This window comes from Dunckerocampus dactyliophorus, chromosome 11 (genome assembly GCF_027744805.1).
Source record: "Dunckerocampus dactyliophorus isolate RoL2022-P2 chromosome 11, RoL_Ddac_1.1, whole genome shotgun sequence".
NCBI classification, from domain to species: Eukaryota; Metazoa; Chordata; class Actinopteri; order Syngnathiformes; family Syngnathidae; genus Dunckerocampus; species Dunckerocampus dactyliophorus.
In genome coordinates, this window is record NC_072829.1 from 17,936,875 (window position 1) to 17,949,732 (window position 12,858).

Sequence of the window (12,858 nt, forward strand, 5' to 3'; positions counted from 1 at the left end):
GCTACTGCCGTATAGTTGTATTGGATTACGCTATTAATTATGCAATTAATTAGGGATGCTGCGATCGATCGGCCGCTGAACAATACCGGCCGATTTCCGTAAAAAACACCACGTGACTCGCATAATGTTGATAAATGCCTTTCACAAAAACCGATCGGCGTGCGGCAGCAAACACGACGTGTGCTGTGTCATGTAGGGTTGCCATTAATTCATTTTATAGTCCAAAATTTGTATTCTGCATGGTCACATTTTGATAAAGTTCCACATGAGCACTGATAAATAGATAAGTGTTATGTCTGTAAGAAGCACGATGTTGGCATCTTTCCATTCGTAGGGATTGAATTTGCTCCGTTCTCCCCGCGCCGTGAGGCGTTCAGGCGCGTAATAATTGTAATTGTGTGTTTAGGGGCTAATTGTTTTTCATTTTTATTCACGTAACCCCTATGGCAACTGGCGTACCCCACTTTGGGATCCTAGGGACTCTACTGTACAAGCTTTGCCTAGCTGTCCCTGGCGGTTGCTAGCTAGCTCGCGAGCTGGCGCTACCTAGCTTCGGAGTCCAAATGTGACTCTTTGCGGTCAGTTCGGAGCTCGTTTTTGTCCCACGGGAAAGCTACAAGTGGATAATGACGCTCACGGGGTACGTGCTAACATTTTCAAGTGTCACTGAACAATTTTGCTCTCTTGTTGTCATTATACTAATTACATCTTGTCCTCAAAACACTATTTATGTGTGGTTGTTTAAGGAACATACTTGCATACTATGTGACTTTGGTTAGCTTAACAACGGGTCAAAGAATATTTGCTTTAACTCTTAGTAGTTTTTTTTAATTATAACTGTTGAATTCAGACTATATTCCTTTATGTAATGACTACAAAATAGCATAAAGACGACGGCCACACTGTTTGAGTGGAGATGTGCTTGGTAAATAAAGTGGTGTACCATTTAAATGTTGCCAGTCAGAAATAAAACACCAATAGTTGAAGGCTCTAATAGTGATGAAAGTTGGGGACACCTGCAACCCCAACACTGAATTTAAAATGAATTTGAAACCTTGATCGGAGCATCCCTACAATTAATAGTAGTATCTCCCGTCTGCACAATTGTTTGTCACTTTTGCAATGTTTGATAAAGACAGTTTTTTCTTTTCTTGAAATGCATGTGTCGTAACAGAATGGATTAGCGACGCCTCGACTAGGATGGCGGCTCCAGCCTCCGGACGTTCAGGGATTATGCTTTCCTTTCATTTATTTATGTCAGTTTGATATCCAACATAAGAGAGCTGAGATAGTGTAGGTCAAAGATCAAACCAGGATGTGTATGTGTGGGTTTTTTTTTTAAATATTGACAATATTCAACATATCTTGAATGTAATTTGAATTATTAATCACTGGTGGATGATTGTTTTAAATTTACTATTCATTTAGTTATGGGCACATATAGACAATCATTCACACTCACATTCATACCTATGGACAATTTAGAGTCGCCAATTAACCTAACATGCATCTTTTTGGAATGTGGCAGGAAACCAGAGTACCCAGAGAAAACCCACGCACGCACGGGGAGAACATGCAAACTCCACACAGAAAATGCCCAGGGGAGAATCGAACCCAGGACTGTGACTGTGTGGCCAACATGCTAACCACTAGCATAGTCTGGCATACTTGCATAAATAATACACAGAATTAATTCAAGTAGTGCTAATGCTATTTGCCTGATGTGTGTTAATTGCATATATATATATATATATATACACGTTTGTTTGTTTCTTCTTGTTTCTTCAGTTTCTTGTTCATTTTAATGCCTGGTACAACTAAAGGTACCGTTATTTGGACAAATATAATGATAACAAAAATAGCTCAAAAATAGAGTTCATTTTTTGGCAGTACAATGCTACAGCTATTCATTTAAGAACTTAAGTAGTGATTTTGGTTATTATCAAGAAAAGCATGGAAGTTGCTAGATATCAGCTCTTAAATTCAACTCTTATGAGTTATATTTGTTATCATCATTATATTTGTCCAAACAAATGTACCTTTAGTTATACCAGCCATTAAAATGGATCAATAAAGTGAAGAAACAAGGACTAATGAGCTTGTTGAGGTCAGTCATGATCCTTGTAGTCGTATTCTTCTAAAAAGCCTTTAATATAGAGTACAAATAAATATGTACATCAGTGATGTCGGCTGCACTGCACATCGTCTTGGTGCCGTCTCCAACATATTCATAAATCACGACTACAATCCTCTCTATAAAAGCTTCTTATTTTATGAAGCACAGACTAAATATTTGGTAAATATGTCCTTTACACTGTATGAACATCCCCCCCCCCCAAAAAAAAGTTCAAATATACAAACAAAATGACAGATCTAATGCTGACATCAAAGTGCCGAAGTTGTCTTTTTTTTTTTTCTCCAATAAAACAAAACAACAAATATTTTTGTCACAATCCTATTTAACAGCACAGGCCTACCCTAGAATATTGGGAACATCAATGGTAGCACAACAGCCAACGTGATTAGAAGGGGCAGTCTCCCTGGAAAAAAGCAGTTATTTATCCTGATATGATCCAGCTTTCTCCTTTTGGGATACAAATCATCTTGAGACGTGTCGATTAATCAAGATATGACAGCTCGGACAGCCGAGTGAGGGTCTCTAAGGTCTACAGTTGTGTCATATCAGTCCTAGAACGAGGAAACGAGGCATGCGTGTGTGAATTTGGGTGGGATCAATAAGGTGCTGACAAACAACGGTACCATCACCACTCCAATTTCCTTGCATTAAGTTCCGAGAGAAGACGCCTTGATGTGATATTTTGTTAAATATCTGCTCCGTGTGCGAGAAGAGGCTTACTGAGAAAAGTTAACCATCCTCTTCTTCGAAAACACGTCTTTTGTAATGCTCACTGTGACCCACGTGGAGGATGTTTTGATGGATATTCCGCGGGTGGAGTTGTTTTTCTGCTCCATCCCACTCTTCTGACAGTTTTATTAGCGTTGGTGTGCCAAACCGGAGCAGTCCTGCTGCTTACTCTCTCCCAAAGGAAAGACTTGAGACTTGACAAGGAAAAACACTTTTTTTTAAAGGTAAATTCTTTTCTAAAGAGGATTGGTGCTGCATTTGTGCTGAAGTTTTAATGAGATGTCTTATTCAGCAGAAGCGTACCTGTCAACATTTGTGTTTGAAAATGGGGGACAATTTCTAGAATACATGGGAAAATTTCCCCCCCAAAATTCTGGAAAATAGGGGAAATTTTCCCCAAAATAAGCGCAATTTTCTGGAAAAATTTTCTGAAACATAAGGGAAATTTTCTGGAAAATTACGGAAATTTTCCAAAACTTAGGGGGCAATAAGATAATTTTTCAAAAAATGTTCAGAAAAATATGGGAATTTTCCCCCTCAAAAATAAGGCAAAATTTCTGGAAAATAAAGAAACATTTCTGGAAAAAAAAAAAAAAAAAAACATAAGAGGAGGCATTTTCTGGAAAATAAGGAAAATTCCTTCCCCTCCCCTCGCACAAGAAAAATTCTCTGGCCTTGTAGGAAAGATCCTGACTGGCCACTGCCGATGCACTGCACCGCTGTATTTGAAAATAAGGGAAATTTTCCACTGCGATTGGCTGGCGACCAGTCCAGGGTGTACCCCGCCTGTCGCACGAAGTCAGCTGGGATAGGCTCCAGCATGCCCCCGCGACCCTAATGAGGATGAAGCGGTATAGAAAATGGATGGATGGATGGAAATTTTCCAAAATATAAGGGAAAATAAAGGACAGTTCTGGAAAATAGGGGAAATTCCTTCTCCTCCCCCAATGCAAGAAAAATATCCTAGCCTTGATAGAAAGACTGGCTACTACCAATGCACTGCATCACTCACAGATTGCTGTGGCAAGAGTGGATACCTTCATCATCTGCAGCACCGTACAGGAAAGTTCAAATACGGGAAATTAAGGACCAACTAATTCCAACGGGAGGGCGATAGGAAAAACGGGAGTATCCTGGGTAAAATGGGATGGTTGACAGGTATCAGCAGCAGACCTGCAGATTGTTTCTCACCCAACATACATTGAAGCACGAAGAACTACCTCGTACACAGCAGCATGACCCTGTAAACTAACATCTTCTCAACCTATAGTCTCACCAAAGGAAAAGAAGATGCCGAGGCATACACATGCACTTTTTGTCATGAAAGGCTGTGTCCTATACTGCCGTTTAACGTCAGTGTCATACGGGGGCAAATTCAAGTTTTTGGGCCGCGCACGGTAGAAAGAACAGCAAGAGTAATGTCTAAACACATCCGAGAAAAGTCTGATTAACTCATTCAATACCAAAGACGCACTTATACGTTTTTATAAACCCCGACGCCCGATCCCAACAAAGCATTTATACATCTTTTACGTTTTTTTGGAGCGAGAGGCAAAAGATGACGCAACTCCCCACTAAAGGATCACTTCAGAGCAATTTTACGCCATAAAAACGGCCACAAGGTGGCAGAAGTGCATTTGATAAGAGCTCGGCAGAGATCAGGTGGACAAAAAAAAAAAAACACACACGACAGGAAGGTGGAAGCGAGAGAGCTTGGAGTGTAGCGTGCGGAAGGTTACACACTGTAGGGAAATTTGAACGCATGCACACGCGTGCACCCACGCTCATGCGCGCACGCATAGTTCAGTACCAAATGTGAAAACTGTAAATAGTTCATAGTATTATATTGATAAATTATTGATGTAAAACAACCCCTTTTTTGTGTTGTTTATGTTGATATAGTTGTTTAGATGTTTGGCTGTCACAAAAGCCAAAAATATTTGTGTCAACGTGATAGTTATGCTTGAAATGTATCTTTTCACAAAAAGCTCGACCTTTTCTAGTCGGGAACGGATATCTTCCTGAAACTTACCAATGTTCTACTGCTGATTACTAAAGAACGGAAAACGGTAGAAACTCACTTTTTTCTGATGAAAGGCACGACTTAAATCTTTCTTTTGGTAGGTTCCAAGTTTATATACTGTAGTCATAGAACACAATATTCTGTGTGCCTTGAAAGATCAGTCAAAATCGTCTAAAATGGCCGGTACTCAAGGGTTTGCCTTTTGAAAAATGGTTGGGATTGAATGAGTTAAGTATGCATAACGAACGGAATGGCTGCAAAACGTCTGAATTACGTCAACATTCAGTTTGCGTCTAAAAAAAGGCCTAGTTCCGCCCATAGCCTCATCACAACTGTCGTAGCTCCTACATGGTCAACATGGCTCGTTTTTAAATTACATCTGTCTCAGTATTACCTCGGAATACTATTAGTTTGGAGTACTATCACGCTAGCTAAGAAAAGGGGTACTACAGGCAAAGGCAAGGGCAGGCAGATTACATCAGTTTCTACCCGTCTGGCTGTTTTCTTGCACTTATCTCTAACTTTACATGAGTTTTGAACGTTATTCAGGCCAGATTAGACGTTCCTCGACGTTCCCGTATCCATCTATTTATACCAGAACTGTCTCTGGCCTGAGCTCAGGGACTCATGTATTAGTTAAGTGAAGGTTTCCATGCCGTTTTCACCGTTCTATAGACGTATGGTGTATTCCGTGACTGGAGGCGGATGAGCTGTCCGCCTGCCCAACAGCCATGAAAGTCTAAAAAGCAGTAGGGTTTCGCCTGAATTTTGAAAATGGCAACAACAACAAAAACGTCAGGGTAACATACCGCCAATCCCCAATGTCTCGCACCCTCTGGCAACGTCTTGGTACGTCTGTAAACCAGCCGGAAAAACAATTTTAAAAAGTCCCAAAAATGTACGCCTTCGTTTTTCAGACGGAATCATTAAACGACGCATTGAAACAGGGCCTTTAAGCTGTCAATAGATTTGAAGTTAAACCATCAAGCCGAGCGCTCTGATTGATCAGTGACCACAGTCCGCTGGGGTAGGCTCCAGCTTCCCCATGACCCCGAACACAATTAGCGGTAGAAAATGAACTAATTCAAGTGTGGACTTTCAGCTTTAAGAGTTTTCACAAAAAGGTTTACAACCTTTTTTACTAAACAACTAAAGTGGATGATGATGAATCAATACTTTCTTTGGTGAATAAAAGGAATTAAAAAAAAACACTTCATGGCATCGACAGACGTGAATATTCTGGAGAAGTTGGCGTATCTTTGTCCAAATGAAGAGTCCTTCTTGAAGGTGCAAACCAATGGTAACATTCAAGTACAAGAAGTCCGAAAGTCTTGTAAAAAGTGATGGGAAACTTGATTCCTTTTACTGGGCTTGAGTTCTGATGAGTCATTCACTGAAGTGAATCACGTACTTGATTCACTCGTGTGAAGAAACTCGCACATGTACACTGTACTCCATTTACAACTTGCTGCGCATGTGCGAGTATTTGCGCTGTGTGACGGGTGATTCCAGTGAATCGAGTACCCGGTTCACATGCACAATAAGTTCCACTGCATACCCCGACTTTAATCAGGCCATGACATGTCACCCGGTTTCCTTTTTTAAGCTAGCGGTAGCAGGGTGAGGGGTGAACGAGTTAACAAAGACGAGTACTCGTGAGTATAAACTCTGTCAAAAATTTGACACATATCCCGAGAAAGTCTACACTTGAATCACACCTTCATTGTTGTATATTAATGTCTTATGGGGGAGTATGAAGACTAAAAAAAACTGCTTCCAACCACATAACTCCACACCCGACCCTTCTCAGTGCCGCCCATCAAGGAGAGCGGGGCGGTGGTTCTAACAGAACATGGCACAGTGCTTTAATTCAGTCACAAGCTGATTTCCTCTTTGAGACGTTAGAAACAAACAGAATATCGAAACAGGCGTCAGTATTTGGGGGTAACGGCAGCTCAGAAATGACAGAGCGAGACCTCGACCAAGAGACGAGCTCTGATTCAAGTCCTTTTTTGAATCGAGTTCTTCTTCCTGACGTGTTGCTCACTAGCTGGTGTCAAGGTGCCGCGAGTAAGGCACTCAACCCCAAGTTCCTGTTCCGTGAGGGCGTCCCTCTCGACACGTGTGCGCAAGGAGATGGTTGCAAAAACAGCAAGAGCCAATACAGGTTATTTTTTTTTTTCTTCCAAGAATTAAATAAATAAATAAATATGCTCTACGAGGGAGGGTTCGTCTGAGAAGTTCTGTTTGAGATTCTGTAACAGATTTCGTGGCATCGCCTTCGCCATCACACCCCACCAAAACTGTAGGTCCAACGGTGAGTGTGAAAACAAAAAGGCCAAAATGCTACAGTAGTACCATTTCCTCCGAGAGTCATTTGTGTTCGAAACAAATGCAATATAATCCTCTCTCATCCAAAGTAAACACAGCTAAAGACAACAGCATTACGCCAACTTCAAAATAATACTGACGATGTTATAAATAGTCACAGTTCAGATCCTTTTAAATGTGCAATAGTACTGAGGTTGAAGAGGGCGGGGAGGGGGGGATCTATCATGGCGGGTGTTCTTCATCTATTGCTTAAGGAAACTTATCACCAGGGTTGATAAATTCTACGAAGGATTCCCATTCGGACAAACTGAGAACCCGATGACACTGGATTTGGCTTTGAGGGATCTTATTTTGAGGGCTGTGGTCTCTGTGATCCCCCCTCAGCTCATCTGTCCCGGGGCAGAGCATCCAGCGCCCCTCCCGTTTAAGCCACTGTGAGCTTGGCTGATGGACGGCGAGGACTGTGTCTTGCGAAGGTGGTAATCGCGGCCCGCCAGGGTACCCTCCATCATCAGGCCACCCACCACGCTGGCCTCAATCTTCTCCAGATCGTCCGTCTCAGTGCAGATTTTGGCCTGAAGGAGGCTGATGTACGTCTCATAGCGAGTCTTCTGCTCATAATGAAAACAGAGGGTGGGGGGGGGTACAGGGATAGATGTCAAGAAAGGTGAAAGAAATTAAGCGGAATGCGACTCTGTTGGTTGGGCAAAGTGGTAAACTTTGCAGTGTTTCCCATATATTCATTTATTGGTGGCGGCCCACCATTACAGCATAAAATAACACCCTGTTATTGTTTTGCAGTAACACGGGTTATATAAGGAATGACGATTTCAAACATTTCAATGCCGTTACCAACAGTGAAATGTGGCGTGTTATGCTGTGATATCTACAGGTATATCAACAATCTGGATGTTGTTTCAGTCGCCATTGTTCACTACTATGACCACACAGGAAGCTAAATAGCTAGTCACTGAAAGTTGTGGTTGCTCACGCTCAGAAAACACGACCCCCTAGCATTTTGGTAGAAAGTTAGTTGCAAGTCACGCACCAGCCTTAATCTCATGAAAAATCTCGCAACGGCACAGGCCACTGCAAAGCTAAATCACAACTCCTTTACATCATTAAACGTTTTTTCCAAAATAATAATACAATTATTAATTTCCCTGGTAACTAATTACATTTATGAAGTATTTATTCCACTAGTAATGCTTTTTGGGAAAGTGACTAGTAAAACTAAATTACTTTTTTAAGTAATTTGCCCAACACTGCGGATGAGACTACCAGTTTTGGGGATTGAAATATAAAACAGAAAGCACATTATCTTAACAAAAGACAGACGGGACTGGTTCCACCGCGATTTAAATGTCGTAAATAACAAATACATGACCCAATCTGCATTTTTATCCTAATTGTCATCAACAATTGATGTGTTCTGCTTGGGGCTGCATAACAAATCATTAAAATAATAATAATAATACATTTTATTCATGCTTTGCTTTTCAAAAAGTCAAAGACGTTTTACATGGTAAAAGCGACAGAGAAGGCTCTGTCTCCCCAGGTTCAGCGCTCCTTGCAGGAACTCTTGCTGGTATGATGCCACAGATCAAAGGGCTACAGAGAACAAGGGCTGCCTTTAAAGGGTCACTGACACGATTTACCAACTTTACTTAAATATGTTAAATATTGTTTTGAATTAAGTTATACTTTTTTTGTTTTTTGAAAGCGAACGGTAAATTCGCAAAAATTACATTTATAGTTCATGGAGCTAGCCATGACAAACTTGTCGCAGCAAAGTGTCATTTCCGGAAGTGACATCAGTGGATTAACACCTCTCAGCTAAAGCAGAGTAAACAAAGGCTTCTCGAGGTAGCTTGTCAACTTTCTTCAGCATATTTTTCATCAAAACAGTATTCATGCCAAACGTGTTGCTGCTGGATGTTCATAGTGTCCGAGTGATACTATAACTTTGTTTTCTTTTCCAAAAGACGAAGGTCTAAGGCTACAATGGACAAAGCAAGTACACAGAACAAGAGACAAATGGACGGCCAACTCGGGTTCTGTTCTTTGCAGTGAACAATTCATTGATGACTGCTATGAATGAACACCTTTACAAGAGGCATTTGGCTTGAAAGTATGGTATAAACGCACTTTGAAAAAGGACGCTATTTTAATTGCGGGTCAGAGGAAGAACGACGTCAAAGTTGCCACAGAACAGAGTAAGTCATGCCTTGTTCACATATTGTATTCTAAACACTATTCCACCGTAGCCAGTAAAGCATTATACATGTTGGGAAAGGCATCTTGAGACGTCATCTGTACTTCGGTGAAGAAGGTGTCGGACGTTTCGCTCCAGAACAATAGCCAGAACAATAGATGCTAACGAGCCAGTATCAGAGTCGTTCATACCCAACTCAGGGAGCGACACTTCCCTTTTATCGGAGGTGTTAATAGCAGGAGAGGATTATACCACTACTCCGCCCAGGCTTAGCGTAAGGAACCAATAGAAGGAGGGTGCTGGCACACCAATTCCGCCCACTCTTACTGTATTTAAGGCCTAGGCTACCAGCACTTATTAGTTCGCTGACGAAGCTCTTCGGATGAGGAGCGAAACGTCCGACACCTTCTTCACCGAAGTACAGATGACGTCTCAAGATGCCTTTCCCTCGATGGACAACTCCTGTACGACTGAGAGCCTACACAGACGCATTATACATGTTATATAAACATCTTTTCACAGCGATATGTTGATGGTGGGCGGCGGGGGCAGAGCAGGCGACGGCGGCAAAATACACAACAAAAAAGGCTAATAAAGACCCTTATATGCTCATTAAGAAGCCGATTTAAAACAATAATTGAAGGATAAGCAACTAATTTACACTCACTATTCTGTGTTTTGAAGGCGACCAATCTTCATTTCTATGTCGTAATTAAGTTCTGCAAGTTCTCTATTTCACCTCCAAATGTTTCTCCCCTCTTTTCTCCTTGAAAACTATTGACATCATTCAAATGACGAGTTCGTCAGGGCTGGAGCAATGAACTATAAATGCACGTTTTTTACGAATTTGTGAACCTTTGCCGTTTTTTTACCGTTCGCTTTCAAAAAACAATGTAGAACATAATTACAAACAATACACAACATATTTAAGCAAAGTTGATGAATCATGTCCGTGACTTACCTGTATGACATGTATAGCCTATGTACTTGGTGCTATTTCCTCACTTGTTAGAATATGGGATGATCTCTAAGACAGCAGACTCTCTTAAAAAATGCAATAAACATCCCAGTACAATTCACAACTACTGGTATTATTACTGTGAACCCAGTAACGTTCTAGAAACATAAGTGGCAGCTCTGCTCACATGCAGTGAATTATCTGGCAAAGACTAAAAATGCTTAATCCGTTTTAATTTATGCTTTTATTGAGCATATTTCACACAATATGTTTGCACACCTTGCACAACTGCATGAACCCTAATGGCACGCCACAACCAAGTACTGTAAATGCCTGGTCATTACCGTACTCTGATGAGTTATACTGCATGGAATAAGCAAAATAGTTTGAGTTAACGTAAGTTAAAAGTTGGAGTTTGTGTTATTAAAAATGTTGTCGCCAATATTTTCACTTTAACTGCAAATGAATAGCGGCTCTAAATGTCGGTTATCGGCCTCCTTGACTGTTAAAAAGCGGTACAGGTCTCAAAAACCATAGCAGTCGATCTCTACTGTAAATGCAAAGCACAACCATAAAATAAACACATTCGTTATAGAATACGTTTTTTTTTAATATAGCACTTATATTGGATTATTAGATTGTGCAAGTGCACTTAACTTTGCACAAAGTTAAAATTAATTAATCTGCCTATAAGTCAAGAACACATGACGCAATAAACCATGAATGATAATAACAGTTCTGTTTAACGAGTATACCTCGTATGTGAGGTAGTGCTCTTTCAGCCGATACTCCTCCCACTCGCGGCTTTTGGGGTCAGATGAGGGCGGGTTTTTCCTGTGCTCTTCCAGCTCAAGGCTCATCTGCTTCAGCTTGCTCTCGTGACTCAGCAGCTGCTCCTCCTGCGCCAATCACAGGCCAGGCAAACAAACAGAAGACCCCCAAAACAGCCAATCAGATGGGCGTGCACACAAATAGAATATGTAAAGATATAATGTCATCAAGGGTCTGTATGGAGGGTTTTCACTTGGAATAAGGTGAAACTGTGTTGAATGTAAAAATATCACCATTTTCCTTAACAATTTATCTGTACCTGATTAAGTCTTGTGGATGAGGACGGCAAAATGGGACGACAGAATTTCTTCATGGAGCCAATAGCAGCAGGGAAGGCTGGAGCAGAGAAGAGTGCTGCCACAAGATTTATCCGGAAGATCCACGACATCATCTCCTCCTCGCTTCTGAAGAGAGAGAGAAATCGTGGTTATCTGATGGGAGATTATAGGGAGGCAAATAAGTCAACTCGGGTGACGCACGGGGCCTGTAGCAGGAAAACTCTCCAGTCTGAGGTTTTGAGCTTGAGTACGTTGGCTCTCTTGCTGTAATCAGTGGCACGAGTGGCTAAAGCGTGGTGGATCCGCACAGCGTTCTTCAGATCCACCTCAGAAATGTCTGCATCTGGCTTATATTCATCCTGAATGAGGAAATTTGTATGTCATATTCTGTTTTGCGGCCTCATGATGCAATACAAGAATAGTCATTTGAGACGAGAAAAAAAAATGCTGTGAATGTCAAAGCTAATGTTCAGCAACACCCTGAGAAGCAGTCAAAGTTTATTGCTACAGAAAGACTGAAAAATCTAATAATAATCAAATAATAATTACAGTGGAACATCAGTTTTCATAAGCTCCAGTTTTTGATGAATTATTATGAACTAAAAAGTTCCCTCGCTCCATCGCGGTTCACATTTCGCAGATTCCATGTTTCGCTGAATTTTTTTAGTGCATCTTTTTTTTTTATTACAGCGTATGAATGCTGTTACAGGCCGAGCCTGGCCTTTTAAGAAGAATTGCATTGTGGGAAATTGATTGTCTCTCTCTCTTCTCTCTCTCTCCTTTCCTCTGCACCGACCATTGTTTTCTGCATCCTGATGACTGTAGACCATCGTCATTCAATGTCCTTCATGCCACCCTGCAGTGTCTTCTGTGTCACTGCTAGCTTGCTAGCTTGTAAATGAATTTTCGGTTGAAAGGAGAAGGACTGCCACAGGAGGAGCAATACAGCAATAAGTATTTACAAGGATACAAAAACGCTACGAAAAAGGCTTGGTCACAGGAGTGAAATAGGTGTGAGTGACTTAATAATTTCTTGTGTCCGATCCGTAGGTTGATTATTAAAATTCAAAAGAAGGTTTGAACTTTCTGAGATTGTTTAAACAAGAGAGAAATGTGAGAAAATGGTATTGCATGTCTGAGCAAAAGTGTATAAAGTGTATGGTGAGGGGTTTTACAGCCATAAAAAATATATAATAATTGTACAAAAATCAAGTCAAAGCATCCACACATCGGTGACTCAAGTCTCTGTGAAGAATTGATAGTGGTTCTTTTAGAGTTGGGACACTACAGACAGGTTTCGGCAGGGAATCCTTTAACACATTTAATACCAAAGACGTAGTTTTTTACGTCTTTTAC

General features: G+C 41.0%; 1 protein-coding gene across 1 annotated transcript in view; it reads right to left on the minus strand.

The window, feature by feature from the left end:
• Positions 1-7,412: 7,412 nt before the first annotated feature.
• The window catches only part of psd2 (pleckstrin and Sec7 domain containing 2), a 46,669-nt gene continuing 41,223 nt past the window's right edge, over positions 7,413-12,858 (minus strand). The window contains exons 12-15 of the mRNA XM_054791330.1: positions 11,704-11,861; positions 11,484-11,628; positions 11,149-11,292; positions 7,413-7,831 (exon numbers count right to left, since the gene is read on the minus strand). Coding sequence (XP_054647305.1) covers positions 7,601-7,831; positions 11,149-11,292; positions 11,484-11,628; positions 11,704-11,861 — 678 coding nt within the window. The 3' untranslated portion in view covers positions 7,413-7,600. The remainder of the gene's footprint in view (positions 7,832-11,148; positions 11,293-11,483; positions 11,629-11,703; positions 11,862-12,858) is intronic.